The sequence below is a fragment of the Hemitrygon akajei genome, chromosome 1, assembly GCF_048418815.1.
Source record: "Hemitrygon akajei chromosome 1, sHemAka1.3, whole genome shotgun sequence".
Classification (NCBI taxonomy): domain Eukaryota; kingdom Metazoa; phylum Chordata; class Chondrichthyes; order Myliobatiformes; family Dasyatidae; genus Hemitrygon; species Hemitrygon akajei.
In genome coordinates this window covers 40,149,751-40,164,425 of record NC_133124.1, presented here as the reverse complement: position 1 = coordinate 40,164,425, position 14,675 = coordinate 40,149,751, and the positions used below count along the sequence as shown (strand labels likewise).

The 14,675-nt window shown below is 41.4% G+C and overlaps 1 protein-coding gene across 8 annotated transcripts in view; it reads right to left on the bottom strand.

The window, feature by feature from the left end:
- Positions 1–14,675, bottom strand: part of unm_hu7910 (un-named hu7910) — a 210,608-nt gene that overhangs the window by 6,218 nt on the left and 189,715 nt on the right. For all 8 annotated transcript variants that reach the window (XM_073041733.1, XM_073041782.1, XM_073041724.1 and 5 more), the window contains 2 exons: positions 12,821–12,912; positions 595–728 (listed from right to left, as the gene is read on the bottom strand). In XM_073041733.1, the coding sequence (XP_072897834.1) occupies positions 595–728; positions 12,821–12,912 (226 nt within the window). The remainder of the gene's footprint in view (positions 1–594; positions 729–12,820; positions 12,913–14,675) is intronic.

The window sequence follows — 14,675 nt, the reverse complement described above, 5'->3', positions numbered from 1 at the left end:
AATTAGCATTCCTCTTGAAAAATATTAATTGGTTATTGGGGTGCATATCTGACACATTATTGTTCAAGTCCTGTAAGCGCACATTCAAAACAGCATCAGATCAACTGGGAACAGCTGACAGACTTGAAGGAAAAAAAAAGTTACTTAAAATGTGTATGCAAAGGAACTTCAGGAGAATGGAATTCTACACTGAAGTGGAATTTCCACAGCTGTTCAGCCAGTTTCTCGAAGGAAATCCTGGAGTTATGAAAGTAGATTGGATGGAGCTAAGTAGATTAGGAAAAGCTAGAGAGATGAATCAGAGATAATATGCATATTTGCAGTAATTCACATCTGGTCATTTTTTTTTGAATACAAGAGATTGTGTGGATGCTGGAAATCTAGAGCAAAACACACAAAATGCTGGAGGAATTCAGCAGGTCAGGCAGTATCTATGGAAATGAATAAATAGTTGATGTTTCAGGCTGAGATCCTTCATCTAGCCATTTTTTTCCCATTGGTTACACTTACCTGAGACAACAAAATATTAATATGCTCTTCTAATTTGTTTGTTTGATTGTAGATGTATTCATTAAACATGAAGAAATCTCTCACCTGGTGTCATTAGCACAGCGTATTCTACATCCCTCTTTAGGAATAACCAGGCCAAGATGCATTCTTAAACGACAGTTTGTTGGTCCAGTGTGAGGCCATACATGAGTCCCTGGCTGCATTACTGAATATTTAATCTAAAAAGAATACACAGTAATAAATGAAATGCTGGGTTTCTATACTTATGAGCTATTACTGATTTTGATGAGTTCAGAATGACAATTTTACAATTTGATTAAATGATCTTGACATCTTTTTTAACATTGCCAGCAAATGGAAAAAAAACTCTTGTGAAGTCAGTAAATAAATAGTCAGATTACAATATAAACAAAATTTTGTATATAGAAATCAAAAAGGATTGGAGGTTAGAAACTGCTATTGCTGTATATCTGCCAGGTTCAGGACAGATTAGAGAGAGAAGTTTAGAAAGTGAGCGACATCTGGAAAACATATTTAGCATCTGCTATATGGAAGGTCCTTGAAATGATTTTGAGCTATAGATTGGGTGATTTTTTTGGATAATAAGAATTTGTTAATGAACAATTAGCATAGAACCATAGAACATCACAGCACAGAAACAGGCTTTTTGGCCCTTCTTGGCTGTGCCGAACCATTTTTCTGCCTCGTCCCACTGACCTGCACCTGGCCCATATCCCTCCGTACATCTCTCATCCATGTACCTGTCCAAGTTTTTCTTAAATGTTAAAAGTGAGCCCACATTTACAACTTCATCTGGCAGCTCATTCCACACTCCCACCACTCTCTGCGTGAAGCCCCCCCCCAATGTTCCCTTTAAACTTTTCCCCCTTCAACCTTAACCCATGTCCTCTGGTTTTTTTCTCCCCGAGCCTTAGTGGTAAAAGCCTGCTTGCATTCACTCTATCTATACCCATCATAATTTTATAAATCTCTATCAAGTCTCCCTTCATTCTTCTATGCTCTAGGGAATAAAGTCCTAACCTATTCAACCTTTCTCTGTAACTCAGTTTCTCAAGTCCTAGCAACGTCCTGGTAAACCTTCTCTGCACTCTTTCAACCTTATTAATATCCTTCCTGTAATTCGGTGACCAAAACTGCATACAGAGATTCAAAAAAGGAATCTGAATCTGTTTAATTAACCAGAAGAAAATTTCTTGACATTCTGGACAGAGTAGACAGAAAAGTTCTGCTGACACCAATAATTTAAGATCAAAACTTCGGTAAATTACAGCTTATGATAGAGTTATGGAACAAAAACTGAAGAAAGGCTTTGGAGGGATAATTTTGTAAAAAAAAACTTCAAAATTGAGGCTATACTAAACAACAACATTTTAAGCAGAGCAACAAAACTTAAGAGAATGCAGGATACCAGTTTTGGGACCATAGCTATTTTTAACATATGTAGTGATCTCCACACATACGAGGGGTGATTGATAAGTTCATGGCCTAAGACAGAAGGAGTCAATTTTAGAAAACCTAGCACATTTATTTTTCAACATAGTCCCCTCCTACATTTATACAGCTTTCGTTACATGCACATACAGTTCAATTCTTTCAGTGATTATGCAGAAAATTTGAAGTTAATAACCCATCTCCTTCTACCTTAGGTGACAAACTTATCAATCACCCCTGCTGTGGACACTTTCTGGAGGTCCAAGATCTGTATGCTTCACGACCGCTGGACTAAGTGTGTAAATGTAGGAAGGGACTACGTTGAAAAATAAATGTGCTACGTTTTCTAAAATTGACTCCTTTTACCCTAGGCCACGAACTTATCAATCACCCCTTGCATATAACTAATGTAAATCAAATAAATTGTTGGCTTTGTATCCAATGCATTGAAAGTAACAGACATGAGCTAACTTTACTAGAGATGTCAACAGTATGCAGATTCCTTTCCTTTCCTCCACATATGCTATAAACACTACTGGTTCTTAAATAACCAGCTTTCAATTGTCAGATCTGCATTAGGGAAAGGCACAAAGACCCAGAGAAGTTCAGATCTCAACATAAAAGGCATGAAAATTGATGGAAAAACAGCAGTGAAAACAGGGCTTTTATTTGATGGTTTACACCATTTAGTATGCCCTAATCCATACTGTGAAATGCAGTTGCAGTTTCAGTCTCTCCCCAGTGGGGTATAAAGTACAATTTTAACATTTATAGATGCAATTAATTATTTAGAAATCTCTAATTATGGAATTTTATGTATTTCATGACTGAGAGTGGGAAGGGTGCAGGGAGAGGAGAATCATGGATGGGAAAGGGGAAGAGAGAGGGAAGCACTGGATGGACATTCTGTAATGATCAATAAACCAAATGTTTGGAAGTGACCTTGTCTGGTGTCTCAGGGCTGGGTGTGTCTGCACCTGTGCCACCTGCTGCCCCGGCACTCTTTCTCTGCCACCTGCACCACACCCCTCCCGCGGGACTTCACCCTTACCATTCCCAACATCCTTTCCTCCCACTAGATTTACAAACTCACTCTACACTTCACATTCACAACTAGAGTACTGCGTAAAAGTCTTGGGCACCTTAGCTATTTATAATATGTCTAAGACTTTTGCACAGTAGAAGTTACAAAGACGTTTGGGAAGTAGGTAGAAACCTTAGGCTAATCAAATTTGAAATTTTGGCAGAACTGATAAAATTGATCAGCCAATTTATTAAGTAAATCAAAATATTTAAATACCATTCAGAAGTGAAGGAAATTAGGTTAGAGAATGGAAAATAATCAAAGTGCTTGCAGCCAGCTGTTGAAGTTATGGAATAAGAAAACATGAAGCCTCTTTTCCTTGACATTTAACAACATAATATGCTCCCAAGAGAAGACCAGAAGGGTGGAAATCTGTAGTAGGTGATTATTTTCTTACTCATAAATCCCTCGTAATAAATATATCTATGATGGAATGATCAACCCATACCTGGATAAGTGCAACTGCAAGAAATTCAAATCCGATCACCATCAAATTAAATCCTGAGCTGGAGTTTGTATGTTCTCTCCATGACTTCACTGAGCTGTATCCCACATCCCAGATTGACTGGTAAGCCAATAAATGACCAGTTAGCACAGGTTAATGGCAAAAAGGGTGATGGCAATATGTGAGAAAGAATAAATTGCAGAAATATGAGGAATTAAGGAGAAAGAACATTGGACTTATTGGCTGGCCCCTTGCAAACTGGCATGGATCAGGTAGGGCAAATAGCAGTGTCTCGTGTTGTTATAAAGTATAAGAACAAAGTAGTCTGCTAATTGCTACTTTATTCACCACTTTAAACATCCATGCCCTCTCCCACAGGCCCATTGGGCTATAATGTGCATTAATCTTTATGCTCTACCCAGCGATTTAGTAGGGTCAGTGGCTGACCAGTAAACTGATACACAATACAAGTTGGATAGAAATATTGCCTCCTTCAAGTTTTTTTCTACGAAGTATCTTGACATGATAATACACTGGCATTTTTCGATTGTTGCTGGCTAAATATATTGGAACTTCCTTAGCAACAGCATAACGGGAGATCCTTCCTCAAGGGATTGCCACGGTCCAATAGAGAAACTTACTGCTTCACCCTTAAGGGGAAATTAAGCTTAGATGTTACTTGGCCAACCATACCCACATTGAACAAGGCATTGCTAGATGCACACTGAAGCAGGTATATATTTGGTCAATTTTTAAAGAAAAATATGTATTGAAGAATGTAATGAGAAAAGTGTGGTGATTCTCCAGGGGATTAAAAAAACATGTACTGTAAATGCATATTTAACCTACAGACATTCCCACAGACTTAAAAATAGCTTTTGTCCCATAGTCGTTGCTAATCTACTTGCTGTTGGAGAAAAAAGAGATCACTTCTCAGTTAAAAAAAAGTCCATTCAGTGAAAATAAAGGTTTAACCATCATGATTTTTCCATAACAATCATTCTCAGCCATCTTTCTGTGACTTGGTATCTTTGTTCAAAAATGTCAAAAATTGAGCTGACCTAGGCATTCTATCGATTGATTTGCTTTTCAAATGAATCACTAAGTGCATCTTATTGATTCGCAGACAAAGTACTAAATGGGAGAAGGTAGGGCAGGGCTATAGGTGAAAAGCATGCTATCAACTTCAAAACTACTTCAGGGATAGCAGTTCTAGTATGTACTGATTGATAACTGCTCACCCCAAGGTTAAGAATAGAGAAAAGCCTTTGACATAGGCCACTTCTTTTGTTCTCCTTTCCAATGTTCTAAACATATATAACTTTACTCATCAGTTAGCATTGCTAAGAATATATTAACTGGTCCCAGTGCTACTGTGCTGTATGCCACGTAAGGTAGAGCAATCTGTCAGTGTTTCTCTCTGGACTTGCATGAATAGCTTGTTTTAATAAGTTGGCCAATTGACCTTTGCTGACCAAAGACCATTAATAAAATGTACAGCCAACTCCCAGGTTATGTAGGTGTCGTGTCCTCAGAAAGTAGCCAGTATTGTGATTTTCTGTTCCTTTAACCCCCCTCACATTGAAAGCAGAAGTGCTTTTCTACAAGGTATTTTCCCCCAGATTAAGCTATTTTACTGTCAATGACAGAGTGACCCACCATTATTATTCAGGTGAATATTAGACTAAGAGGATTGTTGGGTGGGAGTAGGTGGGGGAGGGAGGAGGTGCTACGCAAGGGACTTTACTTATGTGCAAAGCTCCTTCTTGTGCATATGCAAACATATGGACGTCAGTGTGTGTGTGGGTGTGTGTGCACGCGCGCGTGTGCCTGTGTCTGTGCTTGAATTGATGGTCATGCAGCAGTGGGTGCAAAAAAAAGTGGTGCAACAAGAGACATCTATCATGGGGAAAGTAAGATTGCTGGCAAATAAAATGGAGGAACTAGTAGTACTCACGAGGACACAGAATGAATACAGATAATGCAGCATTATACGTTTCACCGAGACATGGCTACACAAGCAAATCCCGGATTCCAATGCTACTGTGAATGGGTTTTCAGTGCTTGTGAACAATAGGTGGTGTAATCCCAGTCACATTTCTGTGAAAGAATGAATCTGCAGTCTGTACATCGAACTGCCTGCTGTGAGCTTGCATCCGTTTTATCTACTGCTTGAGTTCAGTCACGCCAGTTTTTTCTTTGTCTACATTCCGCCTTCTCAACGCAGTGTGATGTCATATGCAGTACTATCGCGAGACTCTAGACTCAACACCCCAATATGTTCATTGCAGAATCGGGAGACTTTAACCGACAACCCTACCACCTTCAATCAGTTTGTCAAGTGTCATTCGAGAGAAAATAAAGCACTGGATCTCTTGTATGCAAATGCTAAAGCTGCTTACAGCTCCAGAGCTCTCCCCCCACTTGGAAGATGAGATCACAACTTGGTTCTCGTTATGCCCTTGTATAAGCCCAAAGTACAGCAACAGCTAGCTACCACCAAGATAGTAAAGAAAAGGTCTCCAGAGGCCATCGAGGCTTTTAAGGGCTGCTTTGAGGTTACTACTAGAACGTGCTTTGTAAGCTACATGGGGAGGTCATTTCTGATTGCATCACTGGCTACATCAACTTCTGTGTGGACACTGTAATACCATCAAGGACTATTTGCTGCTTCCCCAATGACAAACCATGGGTCACCAGTGATCTAAAGGCTCTTCTCAACCACAAGTAGAGAGCCTTTCGATCAGGAGACAGCAAGGAATTGAAACGTGTGGAGGGAGGTAAAGGAGAAGATCAAGGTGGCTAAGGAGGAAATCAGGAGAGCTGGAGAACAAGTTTGGGCAGAGTAGCACACAAGAAGTGTGGAGAGGCATGAAGAGCATCACTGGCTTCAATCGGCCTAGCTGTAGAGCCTTGGAATGCAGCTGTGAATGACTAATGAGTTAAACAAGTTCTTCAATAGGTTCGACAATTGCTCTCCTGGTCACAACCCTCTCAGCACACCAACTGCTCCCTCAACACCAACACCTCCCCTCCTCCAGTTCAACATGTGGATGAACAACACAGGTTACCACTGTCTACATCCCCTCCTGGCCACGCACCTACCGTCCACATCTCCACATACCAACTGCTATCGTCCCAATATTCACCTCCCCCAGCCCCCACCTTCCACCATCTCCCAGTCATTCTGGACTCACCTTCACTACTGAGCAGGTGAAAAGGGCTCTGAGGAAACTCAGACATGGCACAGCACTGGCACTGGATGTTGCGAACCGCAGGGACCTGAGGGAGTGTGCTGAGCAGCCGTGTGGGGATCTTCAGTGCATGTTCAATCTGTGCCTCAGCCTAGAAAGGGTCCCAACTGTGTGGAAAACATCATGTGTGGCAGTACCCAAGAAGGGCCAACTGAAAGACTTGAATGACCACCGTCCAGTGCCCTGACCTCACACTTCATGAAGACCCAAGAGAAGTTGGTCCTGGCTCACCTCCGACCCCAGGCCAGATCAGCCCTCGATCCCCTGCAGTTTGCCTACCAGCAGCACATTGGCATTGACGATGCTGTCATCTACCTGCTGAACAGAGCCTACTCCCACTTGGATAATCAGGACAACACTGTGAGGATCATGTTTTTTTGATTTCTCAAGTGCCTTCAATACCATACAGCCTTCATTGCTGGGAGAAAAGCTTCATTCATCGCAGGTTGGCACTTCCACTGTATCCTGGATAATAGACTACCTGACTGGCAGACCACAGTTTATGCGGCTTAAAACTGTATGACAGACATGGCTATAAGCAGCACAGGGGATTATATTGGCTTCCTGCTTACCCTGTATACCTTGGACTTTAGATACATCACCGAATCATGTCATCTGCAGAAATCTTCTGATGATTCAGTAATTGCTGGGTGTAAAAAGGAGGTTGGGAGGATGAATACAGGACCCTGCTGGAAGACTTTGTCAAATGGTGTAAGCTGAATCATGTACAGCACAACATCAGGAAGACAAAGGAAATGGTGATGGACTTTAGGAAGACTAAGCCTGCACTGCTCCCTGTTACTATTGATGGTGAGGAGTGGATGTGGTGAGGACCTACAAGTACCTGGGGATGCACCTGGAGCACCAACGCAGAGGCTGTGTACAAGAAGGGCCAGAGTTGTCTTTACTTCCTGAGGAGACTGAGGTCCTTTGGAGTATGTAGGCCTCTCCTTCACATGTTCTACCAGACTGCTGTCGCCAGTACAACCTTCTATGCGGTGGTGTGCTGGGACAATGGCATCAACATGGGTGATGCCAACAGGCTCAATAAACTGATTGGAAAGGCAGGTTATGTTATAGGAGTCAAACTGGACACACTGGAGTCAGTGGTAGAACAAAGGACCCTATGGAAAATCCTGGCAATTCTGGACAACGTTTCTCACCTCCGTATGCCACCTTGGCTGTTTAATTTACTAATTTTCTGGCCATCACTGGCCAACCAGTATTTCATCATGCTCCTGACATAGGCTTTGTAAACAGTGGAAAGGCCACTTACAAAGTTTACAAAGGTGTTGGTAATTTGCCAAAATCTGGGATCTCACCATCTGCCATTGTGGGAAAAGTGATCACCTCGTTATCCTACTCGTTCAATCCAACACGTAACCAGTACCTGTTAGTCATCAGATCACCAGCCCTGAAAGCTTCTACTGAAGTCCAGGCACATTTGAATAAAGTTTTGTCTACATTGCAGAGATAGATAATAGGATCCTCCCAGGTGATTTAATTGTATAAGTTGGGAAGAAATGCAATTTTCTAGCAAGAAATGATTGTCAAGTAGGGAAGAGAAAGTACAGTTTCATCAAAGATGAGCTCAAGGTATCAAGGCAGCTTGCCTGATCCAGGCTGCGGTATTAGTGTATTCTGTCATCGTCAGGATGTTTCCTGTAGTGGAGGAGTCTAGGACAAGAGGGCACATCCGCAGGATATAGGGGCATTCACTTAAAACAGAGATGCGGAGAAATTTCTTCAGCCAGTAGCTGGTGAATTTGTGATATTTATTACTCAGGCAGCTGTGCAGGCTAGGTCGCTGGGCATATTTAAAGCAGAGCTTGATCAGTTCTTGATTGGACACGGCATCAAAGGTTACAGAGAGAAGGCTGGGGAGTGGGGCTGAGGTGGGGAAACAAGGATTAGCTATGATTGAATGGCAGAGCCAAATGGCCTAATTCTGCTCCTGTGTCTTATGGAAATATATGATAGATAGATAGATAGATAGATAGATACTTTATTCATCCCCATGGGGAAATTCAACATTTTTTCCAATGTCCCATACACTTGTTGTAGCAAAACTTTAATAAAGTTTTTATAAAAGCATTAATAATAGCTTTTTTAAAAAGTTCTTAAGTAGTTTACTTAAATACATTAAATACAATCAACCCCGGCACTTAACATATCTTTCTCCTGGTGGTTGAATTGTAAAGCCTAATGGCATTGGGGAGTATTGACCTCTTCATCCTGTCTGAGGAGCATTGCATCGATAGCAGCCTGTCGCTGAAACTGTTTCTCTGTCTCTGGATGGTGCTATGTAGAGGATGTTCAGGGTTTTCCATAATTGACCGTAGCCTACTCAGCGCCCTTCGCTCAGCTACCGATGTTATACTCTCCAGTACTTTGCCCACGACAGAGCCCGCCTTCCTTACCAGCTTATTAAGACGTGAGGCGTCCCTCTTCTTAATGCTGCCTCCCCAACACGCCACCACAAAGAAGAGGGCGCTCTCCACAACTGACCTATAAAACATCTTCAGCATCTCACTGCAGACATTGAATGACGCCAACCTTCTAAGGAAGTACAGTCGACTCTGTGCCTTCCTGCACAAGGCATCTGTGTTGGCAGTCCAGTCTAGCTTCTCGTCTAACTGTACTCCCAGATACTTGTAGGTCTTAACCTGCTCCACACATTCTCCATTAATGATCACTGGCTCCATATGAGGCCTAGATCTCCTAAAGTCCACCACCATCTCCTTGGTCTTGGTGATATTGAGACGCAGGTAATTTGAGTTGCACCATATCACAAAGTCCGGTAACAGTTTCCTATACTCCTCCTCCTGTCCATTCCTGACACACCCCACTATAGCCGTGTCGTCAGCGAACTTCTGCACATGGCAGGACTCCGAGTTATATTGGAAGTCTGATGTGTACAGGGTGAACAGGACCGGAGAGAGCACGGTCCCCTGCGGCGCTCCTGTGCTGCTGACCACCGTGTCAGACCTACAGTCTCCCAACCGCACATACTGAGGTCTATCTGTCAAGTAGTCCACTATCCAATCCACCATGTGATACATAAGTATAGAGAAAAAACTGAATTGCATTAAGTATATATGCGTCTATTAGATAGTTAAGTTAAAATAAGTATGCAAAATAACAGAAATAAAATAGTAGTGAGGTAGTATTTATGGGGTCAATGACCATTTAAAGATCAGATGACAGAGGGAAAGAAGTTGTTCCTGAAATGCTGAGTGTATGCCTTCAGGCTTTTGTACCTTCTTCCTCTGGTAAATGTGTGAAGAGGACATGTCCTGGGTGGTGGGGATCCTTAACGATGGATGCTGCCTTCCTGAGGCACCACCCCTTGAAAATGCCCATGATAGTGAAAATGCTGGTTCCCATGATAGAGTTGACTACTTTAATAAACTTCTGCAATTTATTTTGATCTTGTGCAGTAGCACCCCCTCCCCATACCAGATGGTGATCCAGCCAGCCAGAACGCTCTTCATGGTACATTTGTAGAAGTTTTTGAGTGTTTTAGTTGACAAACTAAATCTCCTCAAAAACCTAATGAAATAGATCTGCTGTCTTGCCTTCTTTAGATAGATAGATAGATAGATACTTTATTCATCCCCATGGGGAAATTCAACTTTTTTCCAATGTCCCATACACTTGTTGTAGCAAAACTAATTACATACAATACTTAACTCAGTAAAAAATATGATATGCATCTAAATCACTATCTCAAAAAGCATTAATAATAGCTTTTAAAAAGTTCTTAAGTCCTGGCGGTAGAATTGTAAAGCCTAATGGCATTGGGGAGTATTGACCTCTTCATCCTGTCTGAGGAGCATTGTATCGATAGTAACCTGTCGCTGAAACTGCTTCTCTGTCTCTGGATGGTGCTATGTAGAGGATGTTCAGAGTTATCCATAATTGACCTACCTACATCAATAAGTTGCGTTCAGGTTAGGTCCTAAGAGGTATGGGTCTTCATGCTACTGTGCCTCCGCCTTGATGGTGGTAACATGAAGAGGCCATTTCCTGGATGGTGAGGGTCTTTAATGATGAATGCCAACTTTTTGAGGTACCACTTGTTGAAGATATCTCTAAAGGTAGGGAAGGTTGTGGCTGTGGTGGATCTAGCTGAGTCTACAAACATATGCAGCCTCTTGTGATCTTGTGCATTGGAAGCTGTGATGCAACCAATTAGCATGCTCACTGCTGTACATCTATAGACATTGCAAATCTCCCAACACCCCAGTGAAGTAGAGGCACTGGCATGTCTCCTTTATGATTGTAACAACGTGTTGGACCCAGGACAGATTCTAGGAGATGTTAACACCCAGGAACTTAAAGCTGCTCACCCTTTTCATCACTGGCTCCTCAATCAGGACTGATACATGTCCTTTCAACTTCCCCATCCTGAAGTCCACAATCAATTCTTTGGCCTTTTTGACATCGTGTGCAACACTAGTCTGAATAGAAGTGGTGAATTGCAACACCACTCAACCAGCTGATGTTTTTCACTCCTGTATGCCTCCTTGTTGCCATCTGAGATTTTACCAAGCACAGTGGTGCCATCTGTGAATCTGAGCAGTGCTGAGCCACACAGTCATGAGTGTAGAGGGAGTGGAGCAGTGACCCACGCACACATCCTTGCAATGCGCCTGTGTTGACTGTCAGCAAGAAAATGCTATCACTGATCCATATTGATTGTGGTCTCCCAATAACGAAATTAAGGATCGAGTTGCAGAGAGATATACAAAGGCACAAGTTTAGTAGTCTGATGATTAATCAAAATTCATCCATATTATTGTTTGATGATTAATCAAATATCATCTGCTGGGTAGCCCATGTTATTCACATGCTTTAACAACCTTTATTCCAAACATCAATAAGACAAGAAATTACTAAGTGGACTGAAGGAATGATTCTCAAATGTCCATGCAGAAGTGTACTGCCCTAACTAACATATGGGAAACCGTGGCTCTTGCTCACTCTAAATGGAGAAGGAGAATTCCGGTGGCACTGAGAACCTACAGTTCATCTGATAGGTAGAAACCCATGATAAACGGGTTTCGAGAAGCAAAACAGCTCCCAAATTCCTTGCCCACTCACCCTATCAAGCCCCTCCGAGGCCCACCTATGGCAGAGTGCAAATCTCAGGCTGGCCTCAGCCACCTAACAACTCATGAAGTGAGGTGGAAGAAAGTCACAATGAGGAGGAAAGGACAACAAATACCTGATTTTTGCATTTGTTGTCAAATGTACAAATGCTATCTGACTAAATTCATGATTACAATAACTGTTTTTACTTTAAGATTCAAGCCACAAAAATATGCTGAAGGAAGTGTCAAAATTAATGCTGGATGCACAAGAATAAAACTACTAAGTGAGACTTGCCAATCGTTATTGGCTGATGTTACAAAAGATCAAAGGCATATTTTGGCATGGAACCAGTTTCAATCCCTCCCAGTAACCAAGCAATACAAAGAATCAGAGTTACCATCCTGATGCACAATGAAAGGTGAAAGCACATATGCAATGTAATTTCATTTGAGAATATTAAATTCAGCATATTAAAATTTACTTCTATTACAAGTAGTTAACATCGTGTGTTAAACTGAAGACCGTAAGACTAGATTCATCCTTCACGGAAAACACAGCATTCTAATTGATACATCCTAATTTTGTAGTTCCGCGGGGCCGCTGCAGATTGAGTCACAGAAAAACTATGCAGCTTCTGTCTCTCATTTCATTTTACAATTGCAGGCTGATGCACTCTGGAGATCAAGGTAATTACTAATGTCATATGTGTCATGATTCAGTTAGGATCTTAATGATTTGTTTCTGCAGTGAATGACAGTTTAATTGATATGAGAGAACAGTGTAGTAAACATGATTTCTGAAAGCCATGGCTGGTCTGGTACATCTATGTGAATTGCAACCTAAAATTCATATTTGAATCATATCAAAATTTATTTGGAATAAAATAATTAAAGAGTTATGTTTGATGCCTTCCACAGCAATTCATACAGCATTGCACACTGACTGTATATATTATTTCCACAATAGATTTTAACATACCTGTCCTCTTTTACACCCTGTCGTCTCAGGGAATCTCTCCAGCAAGGCACATGTTTTTGGAACCTGTTGACAGGAATTCTCAATTCTACGACCTAGGATGGAAAAGTAAAACATACATAATTAGGCAGTAAACACATTACAATAATTGATATAAGTCATAATTAATGCAAGATAAATTTTAAATCATATTTTTAGGTCAAACCATAATGGAAATTATACATCAGGGAAAACACATAAAAATGGCTGTCTAGCACTTACTGCTTTTCCACAAATACTATTTGTTTTCACACACACCTGCTCAGAGCTCATAATTTTCTCATTGTAATTGAGAAAATGTGCACTCTCTTCAAAGTGCAAAGTAAACTTATCATCAAAGTATCTATAGAGTAAGTCACCATACATCTTAGATTCCTTTTCTTGTGGGCATTCACAGTAGAACAAAGAAATACAATAGAATCAATGAAAAACTACACACAAAGACTGACAAGCTGCCAATACGCAAAATGAGACAAACTGTGTAAAGCTACATAAAATGCAGCAAGAGGAGGGCATGAACTGCATGGTAGGGTTCCTTGGAGATTGATGCTGCTTTTCTGTGACAGCACTCCTTGTAGATATGCTCAATGGCAAGGAGAGCTTAACCTGTGATGGACTGGGCTGTCTCCACTATTTCTTATGCACTTTCCATTTAAGGACATTGGTGTTTCCTTACCAGACCGTGATGCAACTGCTCAGTAAGCTCTCCACTGGACATCTACAGAAGACTGTCAAAGTTTCAGATGACGCCTTCGCAAACTTGTTGTTTTTATTCCAGGTTGTGATCTTTTCCCATTTGTTTCAGTATAAACATACTGACATATCAAGAATAGAAGAAGCTATTTTCACAGAATCACAGAAGGGTTACACAGCAGGAAAGGGGCCTTTTAGCACAGTGCATCCCTCACTAGCTCTACAAAAGAAGAATCAGCTCCCTCATCCTCTTGCCATAGCCATGTTAATTCTTTCTTTCCGACACTCAGCCAGCTCCTATTTGATGCTGCTGCGACAGTGCCCCTGGCTGTACAATTCAGGCACTACCCACTCACTACTTGAAGTTTTCCTCATTTTATTTTGCTAACTACTTTTATTGTTTCCCCTGGTTAATCAGAACAGGTTTACTTTGCCTACTCTATCATTCATTATCATCTTTATGTGCCATGTTGTAAGAAAAATTTTGGCAAATTTTTCTACAGAAGTGGTTTGTCATTGCCTTCTTCTGGGCAGTGTCTTTACAAGGTGGGTGATCCCAGCCATTATCAATCCTCAGAGATTGTCTGCCTGGTGTCAGTGGTCATAACCAGGATTTGTGATATGCACCAACTACTCATACAACCATTCACCACCTGCTCCCATGGCTTCACATGACCCTGATCGGGGGGTCTAAGCAGGTGCTACACCTTGCCCAAGTGTGACCTGCAGGCTAGCGGAGGGAAGTAGCACCTTGGTAGAGACATATCTTCACTCCGCCACCCATATTCCATCATTATAGATGCTCCATCAGAAGCCCTTTTCTTTGTTCCAAAAGAAACACCCAATTCTCCAGTCTATCCACATCACTAAAGTCCCTAACCGTTGCAACCAATCTAGGCAATTTTAGCTGAACCTCTATAAAGACACCTTCCTGAGGTGTTGTACTCATAATTGGATGTAATACTGTGTGGCTGAATGAGGGCTTTATAAATGTTCACTGCAACTTTCTTGCTTTTGCACTCTTATCACTCTGTAACATTTTCTCCACCTGCTCTATTACTTACAATAAATCATACACATGCACCCCAGAATCTGCAGTGCCTGTACCCCTCAGGTTTCAGGTCAT